This window comes from Cornus florida, unplaced genomic scaffold, assembly GCF_030987335.1.
Source record: "Cornus florida cultivar Cherokee Brave unplaced genomic scaffold, ASM3098733v1 CherokeeBrave_3.0.0_Hap2_Chr02, whole genome shotgun sequence".
In the NCBI taxonomy this organism is placed as follows: domain Eukaryota; kingdom Viridiplantae; phylum Streptophyta; class Magnoliopsida; order Cornales; family Cornaceae; genus Cornus; species Cornus florida.
In genome coordinates, this window is record NW_026775572.1 from 31399206 (window position 1) to 31422835 (window position 23630).

The 23630-nt window shown below is 33.3% G+C and overlaps 3 protein-coding genes across 4 annotated transcripts; 2 read left to right on the forward strand and 1 right to left on the reverse strand.

Annotated features, from left to right (window-relative positions):
- The first annotated feature begins 320 nt into the window (after positions 1 to 320).
- Positions 321 to 9077, forward strand: LOC132294560 (importin subunit alpha-1a-like). Its single transcript, XM_059792465.1, has 11 exons — positions 321 to 688; positions 1063 to 1159; positions 1254 to 1345; positions 1424 to 1555; positions 1787 to 1972; positions 2501 to 2664; positions 2781 to 2859; positions 7552 to 7680; positions 7865 to 7992; positions 8078 to 8452; positions 8589 to 9077. Exons 1-10 carry the CDS (start codon positions 473 to 475, stop codon positions 8448 to 8450), a joined length of 1596 nt encoding a protein of 531 aa, XP_059648448.1. The 5' UTR covers positions 321 to 472; the 3' UTR covers positions 8451 to 8452; positions 8589 to 9077.
- A 2657-nt stretch (positions 9078 to 11734) lies between these two features.
- On the forward strand, positions 11735 to 13108 carry LOC132286385 (GATA transcription factor 16-like). Its single transcript, XM_059788721.1, has 3 exons — positions 11735 to 12110; positions 12242 to 12343; positions 12478 to 13108. Exons 1-3 carry the CDS (start codon positions 12027 to 12029, stop codon positions 12829 to 12831), a joined length of 540 nt encoding a protein of 179 aa, XP_059644704.1. The 5' UTR covers positions 11735 to 12026; the 3' UTR covers positions 12832 to 13108.
- A 578-nt stretch (positions 13109 to 13686) lies between these two features.
- Positions 13687 to 21123, reverse strand: LOC132294561 (syntaxin-43-like). 2 transcript variants are annotated; one of them, XM_059792468.1, is made up of 8 exons: positions 20614 to 21123; positions 16751 to 17024; positions 15627 to 15716; positions 15224 to 15307; positions 14674 to 14751; positions 14498 to 14563; positions 14328 to 14408; positions 13687 to 14178 (listed from the first exon to the last, which is right to left on the reverse strand). In XM_059792468.1, the coding sequence occupies exons 1-8, from the start codon at positions 20814 to 20816 to the stop codon at positions 14071 to 14073; spliced, it is 984 nt and encodes a 327-aa protein (XP_059648451.1). In that variant the 5' UTR covers positions 20817 to 21123; the 3' UTR covers positions 13687 to 14070. The 2 variants fall into 2 exon arrangements, with proteins under 2 accessions (XP_059648451.1, XP_059648449.1); XM_059792466.1 differs by having other exon boundaries at positions 16751 to 17027; positions 20614 to 21122.
- Positions 21124 to 23630: the final 2507 nt, after the last annotated feature.

A 23630-nucleotide genomic window follows, 5' to 3' on the forward strand; every position in this document is an offset into this window, starting at 1 on the left:
ATTATTCTATTTGTTATTATAACTGTTAAGTACTCGTTTTTACCTAGATTTTTTTTTTTTTACAAAATTTATTTTAAATTAGTCTGAATTTAAATTGTTTTTCTAAAACAATATAATTACTACTAATTAGGGTGTTTTGAACCATGGTGAATTTGGGATAGTGGTGCGGCTTCGAAACCCGACCCACCCGTTACATCCTACTTTTCCCTCACCTTCAAATTCAAAATCAATGTCCTTCTTCGTAAATAAGTCCCCAACGATGTCTATTTTACTTAACTCTCGCCGTTAAAAAACCCTATTTAAGGTCTCCTGTTCCAGAATCAAACCCGAACCCTCCTCCATTGCAGCAGCTGCTCTCTCTCTCTCTATAGTCTCTTCCTCTCTCTATATAGTCTCTTCCTCTCTCTCTCTAGATATATATTTGTATACATATATATAGCTAGAGACTGTATCAGTTGATCGACGGGCTACCATGTCGCTGAGACCGAACTCGAGAACCGAGGTTCGCCGCAACCAATACAAAGTTGCCGTCGATGCCGATGAAGGTCGGCGGAGGAGAGAAGACAACATGGTGGAGATTCGGAAGAATCGAAGAGAAGAGAGCTTGCAGAAGAAGCGACGAGAGGGCCTTCAGGCTAATCAGCAATTCCCTACCTCAGTTCAGGCCACCTCCGCCGTCGAGAAGAAGGTAATAATCCTGTGTTCTTCGCTATAAAAACTAGGGTTTTGATTAGTTGTTCTTTTTCCTGGACTTAAATTGGGGCTAATTCACTTTTTATATCGATTTACAGTTAGGGTTTGTATTGTTGAATCAATTGTACGGGTTGAGGTTTTTGTGATTACGAGGGATTGAAATTTATACTCTTATGTGCAAATTCTGTATGCAGTAAAGTATTTCTCTCATGTTTTTGAAAAATAGTTGAGATTTGCCTAATTGATGGTTTGTTAATTTAATTAATGCCGTTGTTGAGCCTTCTCGGATTGTCTTCTCTTTGTTCTTCAACCTTTTTTCGCCTTTCTTTCTGTAATTGTGGTTGATTGTTTAATTTGTTTTGTTCGCAGTTAGAAAATCTACCTGCAATGGTTGCGGGTGTCTGGTCTGACGATGGCAATTTACAGCTCGAGGCTACTACTCAATTTCGGAAATTGCTGTCAATAGGTGATAATTATGTCCTTTTAGTGAAGTACGCTGATTAGTTTACTTATTTCCAGGTTAGCTGATGTATGAATTTTTATTTTTAATAATTTACCAGAGCGCTGTCCTCCAATAGAGGAAGTTATTCAATCAGGTGTTGTTCCTCGTTTTGTTGAGTTTCTTATGAGGGAGGACTTCCCACAGCTTCAGGTCTATCACGATATCTTATATTTCTTTTGAATTTCTTTAGATGCGATTGAATGCTTACAATTTTATTGTTTTTTACAGTTCGAGGCAGCTTGGGCTCTCACAAACATTGCTTCTGGAACATCTGAGAACACCAAGGTGGTAATTGATCACGGGGCTGTCCCAATTTTTGTGAAACTTCTTGGCTCTCCTAGTGATGATGTTCGGGAGCAGGTACCTTCTTGATAGAAGATAGACTCTTATTTCTTTATCTAGTTTTTTAGTTTTTCTTGTTGTCATTTTTTATATATTATTTTCTGGCTTTTTTTTGTGGCTTTTTTTTGGGGTATATTCTTCATTTTTAGGTGCTGTGAGGTATTGAAATTGAATTTTACTATGACTGAGTATTTTATTTTGCAAGTATAAGTAATATGTGTGTGGTGCCTTTCCTTTCTGGTCATGTAGGCTGTGTGGGCTTTGGGAAACATCGCTGGTGACTCCCCCAAATGTCGTGACTTTGTTCTTGGCCATGGAGCTTTGCTTCCTTTGCTGGCACAGTTAAACGAGCAAGCCAAGCTTTCTATGCTGAGAAATGCTACCTGGACGCTTTCAAATTTTTGTAGGGGCAAGCCACAGCCTGTTTTTGATCAGGTTGGTCTCTTAAATGTGCTGTTTTCTACTCATATCTTAATAGGGATTAATATATTGGATAATTAGAGATGCTGGCCTTTGTATATAAGTCCTCAGATGCAGCTATCTATTTAACTAGTATAAATTTGATATGGGAAGAATTAAAAATTAATGTACATATTATAAATTATTTCTAAATAAAAAAGTTATTGTTGAGGAAACAATGTCTACCTTTGTGGTTGTGTACCTACATGGGGTATTTATTCTGGCTCAATCAAATTAACATAACTATTATTTTTTGGAGAGGAAGAATGAATCCTAAGGTTGTTAACAATGTTTTGGGGATCGTGCTTTATATTTAGGTTTTATGTTTCATCTTCACAAAATCAATTTAACATAATTACTATTTGTCTTAATGGTGAATGAATCATGTCAAAAACAGTCTCTGTGTTTATGGCTATGTTTTACCTCATTTGTATTATTTCCCAACAGTTTCATGATATTATGAACATAATATGCCATTAACATCCTTTCCCAATAATTGAACAGACAAAGCCTGCACTTCCAGCTCTTCAGCTTCTTATTCACTCAAATGATGAAGAAGTTTTGACTGATGCATGTTGGGCCCTTTCTTATCTTTCGGATGGTACAAATGATAAAATTCAAGCTGTTATTGAAGCAGGGGTTTGCCCCCGCCTTGTTGAGCTTTTACAGTGAGTATTTAAGTTAGTTTTATGTAGTTGTTGGGTATATTTGGTTATTTGTTGTTTCTGTTTTTCTGATGTGTGTTATGCATCCCAACTCTGGATGTTTTTGGTGGAATTTTCAGTCACCCATCTCCTTCAGTTCTGATTCCTGCTCTTCGCACGGTTGGGAACATTGTCACTGGAGACGATATGCAAACTCAGGTACTGGGCCATTGGAAACATCTTTCTTTATTTTGCACAGTTAGTTTTTATTTTTCTCTCTCCCTAGCTTGTTTGAAATATACACAAATGCTACCAACATGCCACCCTACCATGGTTGCTCTGAATAGTTGACTGGTGGGAAAATAATAACATGGAATTAAACATGAGTTGAACTATACAATTTTCATGTCCATAAATAATAATATTTGATGGATTTTATGGTAGTATTTTTTTGACAAGTGATGGATTTTATGGTAGTTGATGGTTTTGGCTATCATTACTATAAGATTAATCAGCAAAACCAGATCAAAGCTTTTAATAAAACATGAAGTCTCTTTAGATGAATCGCATTTTTTTTTCTCTTTTTTCAACGTAGTTGTACCTCCACTTGTACCAGTTAACGGTAAGTGTGGAATAGGATTTTGACCTTATAGTAATAATGTGGAGAAATACCAACATGGTTTGTACAGTATATCAATGGTGCTAGCTCCACTGATACCACCACAAGGTCCAATATCACTGCGTGTCATAGCAATCTCCATTATTATTTTATCATTATTATCCTCACCAAGTTGACTCAAGCGATGACGATCATCACTTTGATTAGTTACTGGATTTAAGTTTGAGCTTTAAACATAATGCATAAGATGGCAATGCACCTTTCTGGTGATAGCTCCGTTGTGCCCCTATTTAGGGAGGGATTGGGGAACAAAATGTGTGCCCCATTTGAATTGGGTGTGGGCTTTGATTAGGGGAATCCATTCGGTTCCTCTTCATCCTCGTAGCTAGTACATTTATTTATCATATTACTTCGAGTAATTTTTAAAATGCCACAATTTCCCTTTTATGTATAAGCGTGTTAAAAGGGATTCTTAATCTCTCAGTCCATTCACACTCTTGTCTCACATCACTAGTGACCACATCCTCCCTTAGGTTTGTGATCAACAATATCATAAACATTGCATCTTATTATAATTTGCTTTGTCCACACTCGGAAATATATGATATTTATTATTCTTATTTTTACTTTAATATTGTGAGACAAGGTCATTAGTTCTTTATCTTATTTTATTACTTGTTTCTTTATACATACACCATCTCAATCTGTTCATTTCTAAATATACTGCTTCTGATTCTTGTGTTTCGTATTACAAAAACATTGCTTCGTTTGTTTCAAAGTAAGATGTTTTCCTGAAAAATCCTTTTATCACTTGTGTTTGGTTACCTTTTAAAATTAATAAATTTGTTTATGGTAAAAGATGAGAGACTTGAGATACACTAGTATACACCCCAATATCATCCCCAAAGTTGTATAGGACTAATCCATTTCTTTTAAAATCATGTTGAGAAAAGTTTAGAATTTTAGCCAACCACAAAAGATAATTTATTTTACTTGAAAACCAACGGAGCTTAAATGTGTTCTTGGATTTTTGATAGGTGACTTTTGCTTTTAAAAACTATTGTTGCTTTTGGGTTGGAACATTTTCAAATTTGAATCTCTTTCCTATGTTCATTGTTGAAGACACTTGGAGTTGTGGCTTGAGTGGATGGGATGAACTTACAGATTGAAATCGTGGTCGATGATGGGCTAATATTCTAATCCAGTTTCATATATAATGGGTAGGGATTTGGCTGGAGCCTTTTTCATCAGATGGGCTCAGTGTAGGGGGCTCCATCAATTAATTGCCTTGATCTCAGCACTAAATTGATGACTGGGACAAACATGCTGAGATTATTGTGGCTGTAGAGTTACTTATCAAAAAAAAAATTATTGTGGCTGTAGAGTTGTTGCAATGTCCTTTTTGTCGTCATCTTCTAAATCTAACCAACTAAAAAAGTCTTAGCTTCTAGGATTGATGTTCCCTTCTTATGCATGTAATAATGACTACTTGAATTATCCTCCTCGAATTTGTAGTCTAGGTTGATACGGTTGAAGCTAGCTTGGAGTTCTTGTTGGCTTCTTGGCTGGTGCACCTCAACTTAAGCTCAATGAAGGCTAATTTCTGAAGTCTAATATGCTTCAGCCTACTTCATTCTTTGTGAATGAGGTTGCAAATGCCTAAATTACATTCACAGTTTGAGGGTGAGTTGGTGTGATTCAAAACTTTAATTGCAAAAGTTTCAGGAGCACAACCACCTTATTGGAAGTGTTTTATTATAAGCAATTAGCAAATTATGGAGATTTATGTGGGTCACAGTCTTAGTGTGATTATGGTTCTAAAGGTTTATTCTATAACAGGAACTTTAACCAGAAAGCATTATTTTGTTGACAATTAATTAATGAATAATAAATGGTAATTATAAGTAATGAACTGATGATAGCATGCTTGATCAGTTGATTTAATTTGAGTATCTATATGAACTACATCCTAGTTACCACTGTTTTTGTCAGCTGAGTCTAGAAGTTGAGGATGGCATTATTAGTGGAATTTGGGTTTAAGAAACAACCTTATGAAATTTTGCATGTTGAAATATAGTTAGTGAACATAAAATGAAGTGGGAATACATAATTAACTAAAAAAAGTGAACGTGTAATTCCATTTAGTACGTAACAGAGTCGCATCTTGGTGGCATTCATTCAGGTCATGGTGGAATTGATTATAATGATTCTCTAAGATTTTTCCAAGTCATCCAGTCAATCAGTGGCAATATACCTTTGCTAGTTGCTGTTGAATTTCAGAATGTTAGTAGCCCAGAACTTCTTCACCAAAATAAGCTTCCTCACGTCATTAGATGAGTCATTCTTTGCTCTCCCTTATCTAAAGTTCTTCCAGTCATTAGACATGGAACATATTTCTAAAATTCTGTTTGTACTTTAGAATACATTCAAGGGCTATGAAATCTGAGACATGTCTAGTGAAATTTGGATAAAAAGAAAATTCTCACACTGTGTACTTCTTCATGAAGTTCAACACCGAAGTATTTATAAAAAAAATCCAGTTCTACACCCAATTGGAATAATAATTGAATCAGTAATTGTTTTTGGCATTCTTCAAACCGTTAGCAATGCCTTTTATTTGTTGCTATATTATGGAGCATAAATATTGGTTTAATCTTCAATTTTTTTGGAAGGTAAAATTTATATATTCTGGATGGTGTTAAATCTTCAAATTCAGCAGTAGGTTATTTGTTTGAACTGCTTCACTCTTTGAGGAATCTGATGTAGGACAGAATTGGGATATAGTGCTGTTTCGTATAGTGCCATAATAAGTACTGAATGGGTTGAGGATCTAAAGGCAGTGGGCTTTAGAGACGAGTTGACTAGAGCATGGATTCAAAGGTGGTTAGATGCTGAAATTTCATAATATGTATTCTGGAGTTTCATAATATATATTATTGGATGTTGGGGGTTAAAGGTTTGTAAGCTTGGAAAAATTGAGGTTTTAGGAATTTGGTTTGCATGATAATAGGTTAAGGTTGATTTTGTGCAGAACACAAGATTTTCCTTGTATAAAGAGAAAATGGGAAATTTTAAAGAATCGCCCTTGGCATTGCTGGTGGCATTAGACCTTGGTTTTGGGTGTGAGATTATTCAATCTTTGGGAGTTTGAAAACTTGGGCATAGATTTTTTTTTCATAGTTGAAGACTCCAATATTCTAGCTAATTTTTAAACTAATCTAAATTCTACATAGAATATATTAAAAGGAACATCAACACAACGAAGTCCATCTAATAGATAAAAAATCCATGGGCCTTGTATTCACTTCCAAATATTGCAGATTTAATGAAACTTAAGTAAGCACATAAAACTAACCAAAGACATGCTAATTACCTATGTTACCTTTTTCTCACCTGGCTAGCCTAAAGTGTTTGTGTCGACACAACACGGACGACGACGCAGGATATAGGTCAGGCACCCTATTGCAACAATCGGACACGGCTGATGAAGACATGTTCATGGAAAATTGTATCAGTGGATGTTTCCAAGGGATCTGAACTTCTTTTCACGCCTCTTTGTTAGATTGCATGTCTTTTGTTCGGTTCATGGAAGTTGCTGGTTTGAAAATAGGGTTTTTTTAAGGTGGAAGATCTCATTGGGTAGTTTATGTTTCTATATCCAACAACGAGGGCTTATTAATTTGTGGTTAAATTCTTTCCACACCAATGAGCAGGTGAACAGTTCTAAAGATGGGATATTGGAGCTATTAGGAGCTATGTTTGCAAACTATTCGATTAAATGGAGGTTTTAAGGTGAACAAAACTGACGATTAATTGTAAGGACAATCTGAGGTGAATAATCTTGGCATGATTTATTTATTTCTTTATTATTATTTATTGTGTGTGTGTGGATGTGTTTTGAAGTTCAAGAATCATTCATTTAAACAAATAAATAATAAACAACGGTTAGAGTTTGGAACCTTCTATGAAAAATTCTTTTATTGTAATCCATGTGGCCTATATATATAGCTGACATTCTTATGGGGTGTTTAAATTATACCTGAGATGATGTGTTATGGGGTAAATATGCTGTTTCATGCATCTACTTCTAAATTACCAACATTTGGTGGATTTTGTAGTTGACCAGGTTTATTTATTTATTTATTTTTTATGTAGTAATTTTTTCATCTCAATCATTCTATTTTTAAAGCATTATTGTATCATTGTATGAGAAGTAGATTTTCAAACTCTGGACTGTGTTAAGGTTGCCCTTGAGCTAATATATATTTTTTGTTTTTTATAATTTCCTCCAGTGCATCATCAACCATCAGGCACTACCCTGTCTTCAGAATCTTTTGACAAGTAATTTCAAAAAGAGCATTAAGAAGGAAGCTTGTTGGACTATCTCAAACATCACTGCTGGCAACAAGGAGCAGATTCAGGTATACAACAGATATAAGCCTCTCCTAAGTGTGAAATTTAGTTTCATCTTGCTGGTATTTCGACCATCTTGGGTTTTATCTAACTGGACTGATAGACACGTGAGAAAAATGATTGGTTGTATTATGTCTCATTCTCATCAATTTTATGTATATATGCTCATGGATGATTTTTGAATTTCTACAGGCTGTGATTGAGGCTAATATTATTGGCCCTCTCGTTAATCTGCTTCAAAATGCTGAGTTTGATATCAAGAAGGAAGCTGCATGGGGAATCTCAAATGCCACCTCTGGCGGTACTCATGACCAAATACAGTATGATCTCAATAAAATTCTTGTTTTCTTGTGTTAATTTATTATATTTTCAATATACAATTTCCAATATATATGTTGGTGACAGGTACCTAGTGAGTCAAGCATGTATCAAGCCATTGTGTGATCTTCTTGTTTGTCCCGATCCGAGGATTGTGACAGTCTGTTTAGAAGGGCTTGAAAACATCTTGAAGGTTGGTGAAGTTGAGAAGAATCTGGGTCGTAGTGGAGATGTAAATGTCTATGCTCAAATGATTGATGATGCCGAGGGTTTAGAGAAAATTGAGAACCTTCAGAGTCATGACAACAATGAGATCTATGAGAAGGCAGTGAAAATTCTTGAGACATACTGGTTGGAGGAGGATGATGAAACGATGCCACCAGGTGATGCTTCCGTTCCAGGGGTCCCATTTGGAGGGGGTGAGCTTCCTGTTCCTTCCGGTGGCTTCAACTTCAACTAAAGGTTTGTATGCCCTTTCTACCTCAAAAATCACTGTTTCAATGGTATAATTTTGCGCGGTTCACATAACCGGCTTCTTAAGTTTTACACAGAGTTGCCTGATGTTAGTGTCCTTTTTATGTCAATCTTAAATTTGCAGGACTTCCAAGAAGCTGTTTCATTGAAGTCCTCAGTCTGTGTGGTGAACAAAAAGAAGAAAGGTCCTCGTTGCATGTGGTGGGATTATAGTTGTGGAGTCTAGTAGGTGTCTTGTCTTCTTGTTTCGGGTCCTGCTCGGTCCATTCTCAAGTGTGGTTGAAGGCTTTGCTGCGCTATCTCGGGTTTCTAACAATGCCGGTAAATGTAGAGCATTATTGGTGTCTGGTTTTGTTGCTTCTACAATTCCATGTCTTGAGACATCTGGGTTTTTTTCGCTATTGTTTATTTTAAATAGGCAATTCGTTCAATAGAGAAGTATGATAGGTTCTGGTATCGTAGTTGCTACTGTCCAAGTAGTCTTTATTTTGTACTATTTGTTACTGGGTGATTTGGGCACTTCAACAAACTGTTATTCTAGCCCTTGTAATTTTTGGGAGCATGAGAATTCTTTTTCCTTAAAAGCATTTATATTGATGGTTTTTTTGGGTCCTCCCTCCCTCTTGCTTTTGATATGTATACTCTCTGTTTTTTATTATTTTTCTTATTAGTTAAAGGCATTTTTTTAGATTCATGTTGAAGGATAAGGGTATCCCTAGGTTAGGGGAGTACTTCCAAAGACCTTACCACCCGACTTCGGGTGTCAAATAACATGCATGGTGATAATTTTATTGCAGTTTATGTACATTAATTTCGAATTCGTACATTGTCTTGTGAAATTTCGATAAGGTTGCGAGTTTCTAAAATTTTCTTGTGAAATTCAGGTACAGTGTTTATGGCAATGTGAATTGAAAAGTTAATGTCTGTGGGGAGAGTGGGAGGGTTAGTGAGAGAGATGGGGAAGTTAAGAGGGATATTTTGCTTGATAGAAGATTGTGAATGGCTAGGGGCGGAGCAAATGAAGGCCTAGGTGTCCCTGAGTTGGCCCGTATTCTATAATATATCTATTAATTTTTTAAAAAAAAATTCATATATTTGAACAAAATTATTTAGTGCCCCCCAAATTTTGTGGTTTCTAAATTATCTTTATTTATTTATTTTTTTTCTTTCACACTTCAAATTCTTTATAATAAAAAATTAAAATTTCCTTCCTCAATTGAAACATTTAATTTTTTCTTTTTAAAATTTTCTCATTTTTCTTTTCTATTTCTAATTTTTAAAGTTTTTCTATTTAAATTTTAACGTGTATATTTGAATAATTTTTTTCTTTTTATTTTATTTTATATTTATATTTGTTATGTTATATATATATATATATTTTGCACCATTTTCCCTTACTTAAAATCCTAACTTCGTCCTGTGAATGGCTCTTTAACAATGTTTAGCATATATATATATATATACTATTTTATTTTTTTTCTTCCTGTTTACTTGTAGAATTTGTATTTAATTAATTTTTAGAGAAGGATCAATCTCAAATATATACTTGCAAAATTATAAAGTTTAAAGTTACTATTGATTTGTAGTTAAAGTTGACTACTCTTTGTACTTGCACAACTTGATGATATTTGTATCTCTACAAATTCAAGTAACTCTTATTTTTATCATATATTTTGTAAAAAAAATTATATCAAAAGCCAGGAAAATAATATGTATATTTTTCAAATATATTGTACGATGAATATTAAACTTTTACCGTGATTTCTATTTAAAAAAGCTTCTATAGAGTAATCTCACATGAGTTTTTTCTTTACCACGTAATCTCATATGAGCTAACCTCTTAGTTTTTGAACGTGCGCTATGTTAAAATAGAGAATGGGAGATTATCTCATGCTGTAAAAAGTCATAGATAAATTATAATATGTGGGGAGAGATTCCTATATATACTATTAATTAATTGATTAAATGGTCTCCAGCATAGATAATTTGAAAAGCAGACACAAACCCACTAATCAAATGTAATAAACATTGGACAGAGAGCACTTCAAAAGACAACCATCTCTTCTTCCACAGGTTTTTTCTTTTTTTATAACTTGTTCTGTTTTCCACTCAAACAAGAAAAAGTGAGAGGGTTGAATGATTTTTTAATTAATTAATTAATTATTTTTGAAGGATAGTGGGTTCTTTTTAGTTGCTAAGGGTTATGGGCTTTGTGTTTGTTCTTCGAAGACAAAAAGATGTTTGTGGTCTTGGAGCTTTCTGTTTCATTCTGTCGCCAGATTAGCTGGTGAGATGCTCCCTCTAACAATTTCTTCTGTTTTTTTTTTCTATAAATTGTCCCATAATGTTTTATGTACTTATTGGACACCGAAAATATAATGTTACCATTAATACTAGAATGTGATCTAATTTAGGCAGTGTTTGTAACCGCCTTTGTTTTTATTTTATACTGTTTTTGCTGTAGTGCAAAAAGAATCCAAAATACTAATTTGGTGCTTATAGTTTTGGCCTTTTTTTCGGAAACGTTTCGATACTATTCAAATTACAATACACATTCCCAAACACTTCAGATTTCTACTTTGCTTTAATTTGAAAAAAAAAAAAAAAAAAAAAAAAAGATGATGCACAACTGCTGCCAAACAGTGCCTTTTAACAATTTTTTAATTATTTAAAAATAAAATGTTTAAAATCTAATAGGAACAAATGGGTACGGGGATTTTTTGTCAAAAGAGAGAAAGTATAATGTAAGAAAAATAGTTTCGAAATCATCACAGTTCTAATTGAAGGGCCAGGCCTTTAATATCCCGTCTTATGGTCCTTGATCCTAAGATTGAACAATAATAATAATAATAATAATAATAATAATAATATTGTTCAACCCTTTGATGCATTTAGGGGAACACGTGCTAGTTTTTGGTTCTAACCTTTTCGTTAGGATAATAACACCACTCAAACGTAAATATTTTTAATATAGATTTTTAAAAATTGAATTAAGAACAATAATTCGAGTTTGAACACTAATGGTTATCTTGCGGATTGGATTTGCACACATATCACTTCGATTTTAAACATGGAGTATTTCATAAGTAGACAGTAGCCACTCATGCATGTTGACACATGGAGACCTCCTTTTCTCACAACATTTTCATAATTTTGGTAGTTGGAGTGAAGGGCATTTTAGTCATTACACTTCCTAGGATTAGGGTTTTGTATTCAGCCCCCGGTCCGGTTCACCATTCCCCAAGAACCCCATTACTCTTACACGCACTCTCTGTGCCAGAGCTCGTAGATTTGCATGTCAGTCACTCGTCTAAACCAACTTATGCACCTCTCTCTCTCTCTCTCTCTCTTTCATTTCCTTGTCAGTGCAGATGATCAATACCTCTGCTAAAGTATCTTTTTGACCTACTACTACTACTAGTTTTGCGCATTTGGTCTTTGTTTATTTAGTCTCTTCCATCAACGCAAACATTCTCTAGAAATTACTCTCTCTCTCTCTCTCTCCACACAAAAGAAAGGACTTGCTCTGCTTTTCCATCTACCTTTCCATTCCTCCCAAGAAATGATTACTTCTTCAGATTCACATGTACTCCTAACAGGACCACCATCTAAAAACCCATTAGAGCTTATGGATCAAACCCAAAAGGTGAATCCATACAACATCATATATAAGCTTCATCATATATATGCATGCAATTTCAAAGTAATATACCATTGTGTCTGCTTCAAATGGATATTTCAATGATGGGCTTGTGTGTCTTTTTTGGTTTTATTTAGGAATCAATATTCTCTGAGGAAACAAACGAGATCAAGAAATGTTGTGGTGATTGCAAGACAACAAACACACCCTTGTGGAGGGTCGGTCCAGATGGGCCCAAGGTGAATCACCACCACCCATTTGATCCTTAGTTTTATTAATGTATATGATTTCATGATTTAGATTCTAATTTCATGCAATTGGCTTCTTCATTGCAATTGGCTTCTTCATTTCTTCTCTTTCTTTTTTGGATCAGTCTCTTTGTAATGCTTGTGGGATTAGGTACAGGAAGAAAAGGACTGCTGTGGCAGGAGTGAGCAAAGGATCAGAGAAGAGTAAAGAAAATTCCACCACCATTAGTACCAACAACAAGAAGAAGAAGAAGAGTAGCAGTGTGAGTAATGATGGTAAGGATGGTGAGTTGAAAGAGGGTTTGAGGGTGAGATTGATGGCTTTGGGTAAAGAGGTGGTGAAGTTGCAGAAGAGGCAGCGATCTCCTCCAATGAAGAGACAAACTTCTTCTTCTTGCAGGGTTGGGAAGTTGGGAGAGGAAGAGGAGGCTGCTTTTCTGTTGATGGCTCTGTCTTGTGCCTCTGTTCTTACATGGTAAGCAGGGGCTCAAACAAAAAACACTAACCAATCAACTTAACATCTATGTACATAGTATGTTTTACTAGTTTCTTTAGATTTTGTGTTTTATATATATATATATATATATATATATATATATATATATATGAAATACCCCTTGTTTATTTATTTTTTCGTAAAAGGGGTTCGGATTTAGGGGAGTGTTGCTTTCGAGGTTGGAAGGTAGTTCTGTTTTTGGGAGATATGTTTTTGTGGGAAAATGAAAATCTATGTACATAGTATGTTTTACTAATGAAGGAGGAACTCAATTCTTCTTTACTTCTTTTTTTGTGTTTTTGTTACGTTACAAATTCACAGGGAAATGTCATTTCTTCCTTTCTGATTGATAAGTTATAAAGTTAAGAGTTGTTGAAATTTATTTGTAGAAGTAAAATAATAATAATAATAATAATAATACTACCGTTCCTTTTTAATGGTCCATTTTTTATTTTATAACTTTTTAAGGAAATAGACATGCAATTAATGCATTGTCTCCTTTTAAAATTATCAAATTGTCCTTTTTAATTTAAATATATATAGTTACAAAGTTTGAAATTTTATGAAAATATAAAAAAAAGATACTTTGACTTTTCAAATAGGACAATTAGAAAATTGACTATTAATAAGGGACAGAGGGAATATATAATAATAATAATAATATGCAGGTCCGACCACAACCCTAGCCCACATGCATTAGATACAGGTTTTTCAGGTACTACTTTTAATGCCTCCACAGAGTCATGCATCCAGGCAGCATAGACTTCCCACGGATCAAATGCATCAGGTACAGGTATTTCTTAATCCACACAAATCAGAATCGTCATGTATCAGGCTATAAAACAACCAAAATCCCAATGACATAGCATAGCCATTCTTTTTTAAATATGCAATTAAATTTTATGTACATGTATCGATTATTTCAAGAAATAATCGATATAAACACAGAATTTCAACTCATCTAGTCTCAAAAAATGGGAGTTAAGATAACAATAAATGCTCTAACATGTACACTACTACTAGTCACTTGAATAATACAAATCCTCCTTTCCCCTACAAAAGAAGAAAAAAAAAAAAAGAAACAAAAACCGTATAAAACAAAGAATGATTAATTATGATAATTCAAATTCCCAATATTCCATTGGGCATCACAAATCAGATTGCCTCAGTGTGCTGCAGGGTAGGGTCACAAGAAGAAGATCACTGTGTTATTGTTAGCAGATCAGAAAAGTATAGTCTTGAGAATGAGGAGGACCAACATGACGAAACACATGATAACGAGCACTGTAGCACACATCACCATCCCCCCTCGTTTCTGCGTTCTCTCCGCCTGTAAACCCCGAGACATCCCAACATGATATATTAACACCAAAACAAAGATTCTGGAACCAGTAACGGAGCTTAGCAGAAATTTCAAACTAAAATCATAAAGAAAGGGAAACGGTGAAGCTTGGACGAAAAAGAAATGAGTAAGAGGACCTTCTGAAGCTGTTTGAAGCCCTCCTCCACTGATGCTGCGACGTTCTGAATGTTGTAATCTATCCTGTCAACAATAGTGCCCTGCTTGGGGACAATTTTTTTATTAGTAACCTTCAATCTGCGATGAAGTTCCTGAACTATTATTTATAGAGGATGCTTAGCTTGTTTACCTGGTCAATCACAAGGACTGATAGATCCTTCATAATTTGAGCAAGTTCATTCACTGATTCTACAACCTAGTACCATAACCAGAATAAGAGAAAACATAAACCAATAATTCATTCATCAATTAGAAATGGAGCATCAGGTCAGTGTTGAAAACAGAGAGCCAAGAGCTTTCAATTACCTGCTGTATCTCTCTTTCCCTTTCCACTGTGAATGCCTCGCTTTTCTTTAGTCTGGCCATCTGATGCTCGTTAAACCCCTAAACAGGTTATTTGCACGACAATATTAGAGCGTGTGTTATGTAAAAAATTATAATATCATTATGTCCCACAATCAAATCAGCAATTATTCTTAACTTTGCAGTTTGCACAAGAACGACCAAGGGTCCATGGGACATCATGCTAAACGCATTACTGAACCTCCATTGTTTTGCTAGGACCTAATAAATGGAAACTAAACTAACTCAAACATGATAATAACCCTCAGTTGGGCTTTTTTCCTCCCCCTCCTCTTGATCCTCGTGCCCAAATAACGGAAAACGTAATTTCAATTTTGTGTTCAAATAGATTTCCTACTTGGTTTACTCAACAATTTTATTGATAGCGGTGACTGAGCTACTAATGTTTCAAGATGTTTATGAGAATCTAATGGAATTATCCACTTATATATACATAATATATATGGCAAAAAAATCTATGAGAATAAAAAGGCAAGGCAAAAAGTCGGCATACCATGTCGTCCAAGTCATCATCCTCGCTTCTCAAAATATTTCCATTTAAGTTCATTTCCAAGTCAACCCCATCAGGAGTAGGACCCTACATCAAAAAACATTACATTAGGAAAATATTGGAAACATGTACCTCCTGGAATTTCAAGTAAACAATGCACTTCCTAGACTATTATAAAAGAAAAAAGAAAAAAAAAGTTCCTTATAAATTAAAAAATAATAGAAGAGCAACATTGAGCGGTGCAATGAATCATGGACAAAAAAGGCAATTCCAAAGGCCAAAAAGAAGGGCAATGAATAGCATTGAATTCTGAACAGCAAAGCCAACATTATCTCAGTATATATCTGATCGCGTCTACTAAAAAATTTGTCCAACATATTATATAATGGGAACATTCAGCACAGACCTCCTTTTGTTGCCGTAGACGCTTCAAATAAGTTGACTGTTTCTTGCGGAGTTCCACGGAGAGGTTTTGAAGGTCGATGGCAAGAGAACGCTGTCAAGAAACATCAAAACATGAATACAGATCACTTGGATGTCCCCTCATTTTGCAAAAATACAAGTTTATGATAAGTATCATTTTGCAAGACCCTACAATTTACTCATGCTCATAAAAAGCAACAACCAGACTTGCCATAGTCACCAGCTTTAACTATGTTAAATTGAAATTTCATATAGAAAGGGACAGGAGCCCATGGGGGAAGGAAAAAAAAAGGAAGTTTTCTTCCTGATTTCTAACCATCACTGAGAAGAAAAAAAGAAAATTATATGCCTATAACCCTGTAGATCATACTACTGTAAATCCATAATGCTAGAATCAATCTCTCAAAGGTGGCTTACTGATATGCTGCAGCCCCAAACATCCAACCGTTCAAGTTGAGCGAAATAAATAAATAAATAAAAATCATTGCAATATCATTGCAATATCAGAATACAGGAAGAGGAGAGAGAGAGAGAGAGAGAATAATAAACGGTTTGGTTCCTTACTTGAAAAGAAGCGAGAAGATAAGAGAAAAGAAGAGAAAGCTTAAAATATTTCATCTAATGTTTTAAAAGAAAATGGAGAGGAAGGGAAAAGAGATGATGAGGCTCACCTACGGCCTTTTTAAAATATTGTTCTTTAGGCTACGATATTTTAATTTTCTCCTGTCACTCCAAGTTGTCTCACTTTTAAGGGGATAGTTTCCTGGGTCCAAAGAATAATTTTCTCACCTGATCACTTTATTTATCTTCTTCTATCTCCTCAATGAGTGACCAAACCACAGAAAAAGCAATATTTTAAAATTTTCTCCTCCTCTTCTCTCTTCCCTATAACAAAATGGTTTGTCAGACATGTCTGTTCCAAAATGATCAGATACATGACTGTGCTAATGAACCATGGCAACATCTGTTCCAGCAATATGAAATAATTTAAGTGAAGAACCTCTAGCATAAAAAGGATTTTAAAGATCCCATCAAAATTTTACATGCGGTGATAGGTTACAATTTACACAGGATGCAACATAATGGCCATCAGCTATCAAATCATACCTGCACATTTTTTCTAATATTAGAATCCTCAGATGGCCCAGCAGTGGAGAGTTTTCGTAATCTCTTCTCCGATTTTTTCAACAGAGCAGTTATATCATGTGTAAGAGCCTCAATACTGTGTTGATCTTCTTTACCATCCCCAAACGAGGGCATTAAAGCCTTGGCATGAGACTTTGATAGCTCTACCATTTTTGCCCTCACAAATTGCACATCTGCTGCTATTTCTTCAGATACATCAACCCAAGATGGAGGTAGACCCACCGTAAGTGCACCTCTACTGCAGCAGTAAACCAATATTTGACTCTGACCAGCAGAGGAAACACATTTTCCTACTATAGAGTGAGTACTGAGTGTAAAGGAAACTGAAAGCAATGTCTTCAAAAGTTGAGGAAAATAAAGGTCAAATTCTGAAGAAAACTAAATGATTAGCTGCATTTGTTTTTAGTTATGAATGTCTTATGCAAATTTAATAATGCCACAGAATTGCTCATGCCATGACTCCCTGGAGTCCCTGGGTTTCACTTAATGTGATTAGTGAAATCATGTGTCTTTTATATCAGAACAAATTTATCAAATAACTATCTGAGAGACCCCCCCCCCCCTCCTTTCTTCCAAAGCAGGGAAAAAAAGAAGACAAATTAATAATTAAAATTAGCCTATAACTTATAACTCATAGGATTTTGGAATCGACAACTCATTAAGTCATTTGACAAAAGAAAAAAAAAAAGAAAAAAGATCTTGGGTCGCGCACTATGATTTCTGGTGTTTAAGCAAGAACTATTCAAATCAAATTCCCGCCCTGGCTTCAATGAATAGAAAAACCTTATAAGAACTGATGAAATCCACAAAGCAAGCACCTTTGATCTCTGTAGTCACGTGATTGATTGTCAAGGGGAAATTTACTCATAAATCAAGCTAGGCCGGGATAAAATTAAGCATTTGGATCAACCATTGTATTCTTCAGGATGTGGATATAGTCATGCCCCATGTCTACGATAGAAACTAACTCAATGATTCATGATTAGGAGACGAATGAAGCAATTTTAGAATGTCCTCCCTTGACCAGCACAAGCAGAATTTAGCAAGCACATCTACACACTGGAAGTAGCCAAAAGTAGTGGGCATCACCATGATAAACTTCTACAAGGCATACTGTTCAAGAACAGTCCTGTACCACAAATAATAATTACCAGCACGCTATGCTTTGCTTCTGCTAAGTATGCTTGTTAGCTTATTGATGCTAGACCAGGTAGTAGATACCATAAACCAATAAATGATCAAACTGGTAACTGCTCATCTGCACTTTTTTTTTTTTTTTTTTGGAAAGTTGCTCATCTGCACTTTCCTTCCTTCTTTCTCGTTTTAGCGAGGACATTATAGATAAATAGCCTCATAAATTGAATATATAAATTGAAGGCATTTGACTTTTAGACACTCGCCTATAGTTTGCATCATACTGTTAGTAATATTACAAGAAGTTTCTGAATTCACAGTTCTTACTCAGGATCATTTCCACTTCACGCTTTTATTAAGCATACTACTGTAAAATTTGTGATAGATGCAAGATCTGTGCATATCAATTCTCTTGTTTTCCATTCATCTCTTGCCCCATATCTTCCTTACTTAAAGCCTAATTACAACCCAGCATATCAGAAGTCACAACTTTGCATCAGGATATGGCAATTATCAAATATAAGTCAGCAGAGAAAAGAAAAACTCATTCAGAAAACCAGTTTCTTATGGCAGCAACCATGTCTAGGTTCAATGTAAAGGCTATAAAATTTTATGCAGAGTCACTGACCCTAACAAATGACCAGTTAGCTCTCTTGCTTTCAAAACAGTAGAAACTCTTAGGGTTTCTTTTATTTTTTCCCTTGCAAGGTGCAGACTTCTAGCCCTTCCCAATCAATTTTTTTCAAACTCATGCCATGGAAGGAATTCTGGTCTGTGAGAAAAGGTATTTAAATGCACTTTCTGACTTGAAGGAACTTTACAAGATTCTTCAAAATGATTTTTGTTATGGCTTGGGAGGTTTAGCAACCTTTACATCGTGTTTGGGATTTACTTGGCGCTTACTACTGTATTGTTGATGCTACTGATTTTATCCATCTCAAAAGAAAGAAAAAAGGAAAAACAATGAAAAACAATTCAGACCCATTCTTCAATGCACTTAGATACCGTATTGGGTCACTAGTTTGACTGTTATTTGACAACATTGAACTAAAACATTATAAACATTTTGAGAAACTATATATTATTAAAATATCAACAGCTTTCTATATTATTTCATATTATTCTCGCTAGTACTTAGAAAAACCAAGTATAAAAAACAGGTAGGCTGCATAGTGTATTACATATTATATTATTTTGCATATTAAGATGTTCCTCAGAGTACATTTATAAATGTAAAGATAGCATTATAGCATACATGCTTTTTGAATTTAGGTATGCATAAGAAGAAATCCCATTACTGAGTGGCATTCCTATTGATCTAGGAGGTTGGAGCAGTAAATCAGTTACTGGCCTAACTTCCAGTTTTTAACTGCAGAAGTGCTTCCCCTCGCATTCACATTTGTGTATTTACAAATGTCAATTCAAGTTTTTATACATGCCTAGTTATGTATCTATGTATTTATTAGCATTTGAACATTATATGTGTCTGCATTTGGGTATGTATTCCGATACTGTATGAGTCAATATGTAAATATCTGCTTTTGATCTAACCATTTACCTATTTTTATTGAGATTTTATACATTTATAATTTGGTAGATGACATATCATTACTTGACAATGCATTTTTTATGTGTTTTTAGAAGAAGTTACTATTTCGATGCTGCTTTATTAAAAGAATACCAAGAAATAGCTGTTGAGAACTTCCGTAATAAAGCTAAAACCTCCAAGCTTGCTCAATTTAAATCTTAACAGAAGATCAATATCTATGATAGGTATGCAAAGCTAATGCGCCTTGGTGGTATTACTTTGAGCTCCATTCTCATGGTTATATCTACAAGAACGAGATCAAGGCATATTGAGATCCTTCTTGAGCTTACTCATGTCCAAGAAGGACCGTTAGCTTATTATTGCAATTAAATAAGATAATTGATGGCAATGGTCCTATTGAATTAAAAAATACTCCAATTATCCCGAAATCATAATTTTGGTAGCTTTATCTCTCCTCGTGTAATCACCAACAAAGTCCACTAAAAAGTTACAATCCTCTCGACTTAGCTCAAGAAGGGCTTGACCTACATACTTTTGAACAGATCAAGACATTAAATTTTGTTCCACTAAAAGAAAATTTGTGCAAAACAATAAAAAAAATAGAAAAAAAATCATCCACTCCTACTCCTTTCATGGACAGATATCTATATACCCGAACTCTTGCAGTTCTCCAAACCATTCTGACTTAGTCTTGAAACCTTCATACTTGGGCGGTACCCATTGATCACTAAACAACTTTATATTCATAGAAACATGTGAAAATTTTATTTAAGAAAAAACTGTACCTCCATTCCTTCCAAAATACCAAATAAAAATATTTACTCTAAATTTTCAATTTACTAGAGAGAATAAATCTCTCAAGAATTATGCTACCAGAATGACTCTATTCTAATTTAATAATTGCATCCTCTTCTCCATGTATATCCATTCCACTCAATTTTTTTCTCAAATGCATTGTATAAAGCATAGAGTTTAGGTCAGTGTCGAGATGCATGAACTACATGAAGGCATCGCAGCTAAAAGAACTTCCAATCTAAATTTTAGATAACAAATTAAGGCATCTGAGAAGGAAATTCAAATGCAGAATATGCATATCTAGGGATGCATGCATATGGATATATATATATATATATATATATACCTGGAACTTCCAGGATCCTCAGTACTGAGGGGAGCATAAGACCGATTCGGATGAAGGAGCGAAGAGGTTGCCAATTCGATGACGGGACCACCGGACCTCGAATTCGGAGATGAAAATGACGGCGAAGAATTTGTCGGCGAACGCACGCTCTTCAATGAATCTCGGTACTTTCTATACAAGAACGTTCTGTTCCTCGACGCCATTGATCAACCAAACCCTATATAATGTTCAAACTACAAACCAATTCTATGCAGATCTGAAAACGATAAGAGTCAAAGGACGTTGTCTCGTGTTCAGCTCGTGCTGAGAGGCCAATAATCGATGAAGATTAGGGTTTGTCGATATAATACTGATGCTGGGAATGAGATCTTCTGATCCGAGATGAGTTTGTCAGACTTCCGGTGAGGTTGGAATCGGTAGCCGAGTCGGAGGATTACAGGTACGTACGTTTGTTAGACGATTTAATTGGAGAGGTTGAATAGTCATGACGTACCAGAAAGGGGCATACTTGCACGTATGAATGAGTTTTGGGGACTTTAAGGGAAATACAAAAATATTAATGAAATACAGTAGTAAAACTTTGACTAAACAATAGAAGTTGTAAAACAATATTAATAATATTTAATTTCTGTTAGACGAATTATTTAATGTATTTTTTTTAATTCATAGATTAAATATAGAGAGTTTTTTTTTTCTGTTTTTTTTCAAGATTAAATATAGAGAGTTTGCTTTTTTAAAGAGCATTACTTTATTAAAATGTTAGGATTTTTTTCTAATGTTTTATAACAGACATATATTGTGCAGTTAAGATTTTTGTATTTTAAATGAAATTTAATTTTGGGCGGAAATTTCTATTAATGTAAAATGATGAGAGGAGAGGGTTACCATTATTAGGTCTATCTCCAAATTTCTTTTGGGACAATTTTATTTTATTTTTATAAAGTGATTATTATCAATTTTGAGTCTCTGTTTACACGAGTGATAGAGTTAATGTAAGAGCAAAGTTATTTTCTCCAATTAAATGAGATGTACATTGAGTTTTTGTTTTTTTAATATTAAATTCCTTGTCTATGTATATTCTTTTAGGAAGTTGAAAACAAACGTACAATTATACTGTGCTACAAATTTACAATATGACTATATATATATATTTGAGAGGAAATTTCATTCGTACTAGAGACTTGAATGTAAAAATTACATAATTTGTTGCTTAATTATAACGTGTAGCAACATTGCAACGAGATAGAATTTAAAATTACTTTCAATTATCTTTATAAGTATCACAAAAGAGGACCGTAGTTGTCATGCCCCTGATTGATTGAAAAATTAATTATAAAATGTATAATTTATGCATCTTTTTTTATTTTTATTAAAATCTAAAATTTAAAATTTTATGACCAAGTTAACTTGTAAAACTTAACATTTTCCTCTCCCATACGCATGTATAATATTCCTTCTTTCATTTGTTACATATATATTACCTTCATTCTTTATTTTATTTTTTTAAATGGTTCTTAACTGTTTATATATATATATATATATATATATATATATATATATATATATATATATATGTATGTGGGCGCTCAATGTTGATTATGTGAACGAAAAGAAGGAAAAAAAAAAAAACACATGTGAATAAATTATTTCCTTTTCTTTTTCTTTTTTTCAATTATTTTCTTTAATTTGTTTTATATATATATATATATATATACACACACACAGTTAACCATATCATGTATGAATTATGAAACCAATCTTATTTTTTTCTTTTAGTTTTTATAAAAATAGTTTCTATAAAACTCTAAAAATTAACTAATAAAATCGATCACAATAAAATATTTATTAATTGATATAAAAAGAATAGTTGTTTTTTATGGATAATTATCACAATATAACCAGTCCCGCCCAGTTGTGATTATGTCGTTATTAGGAGATGACACGTGTGATCATTTTATTAATCCAAGAAGCCTATAAATAGAGACATGGAGGAAGGGCTACAGAAATTGAGAATATTATAAATTTAGAATTCCAGAATAAAATACATCTATACTATTATTAAATGTGCAAAGATTTCAGTATTAAGTATTTATTTATTTATATAAAGAAATATTTATTAATTGATATGAAAAGAGTTTTAATAAAACTCTAAAATCGACCTAATAAAATTCAAATTAACCTATTTATCTATTTATTATTATTAATTTTTTTGATAAAAGAAAATCTAATTAGACAACAATTATTAATATAAACATATTTATTAATTGATATATAAAATAAAATAATTTTTATAAAACTCTACCAAAAATTAGTTTTATTATGAATTTCTTAATAAAATAAAATCTAATTAGACAAGGATATATTTAAAGAAAATAAAATACTTTCTATAAAACTATATCACAAACTACCTATTTTATTTTCAATAAAACTCTTATCACACTAGACAAAGATATAAAATATATTTAAAGAGTTTCTATAAAACTTTAACACAAATTACGTATTTATCTAATTATATGAGTTTTTTTAATAAAATTAAATATAATTATAATGAATTATTAATATAAAAAATATTTTTTAATTGATATAAAAAATAATATAAATTTTCAAAAACTCTATGACAAATTACCTTTTATTATGAGTATTTTTTAAGAAAAGGTAATCTAATTAGACAAGAATTATTAATATATAAAAATATTTTTTAATTCATATAAAAAGAGTTTTTAAAACATTTTCTATAAAACTCTAACACATATTACCTATTTATTTATTTATTATGTGTTTTTTTAATAAAATAAAATATAATTAAACAATAATATATCTAAAGAAAATAAAAAAAAAATTCTATAAAATCTACCACAAATTAGCTAACTCTAAAATCTAACTAATAAAATTCAAATTAAACTATTTATCTATTTATTATGATGAATTTTTTAATAAAAAAATCTAATTAGACAAAAATTATTAATATAAAAAATATTTATTAATTGATATATAAAATAAAATAATTTTTCTGAAAC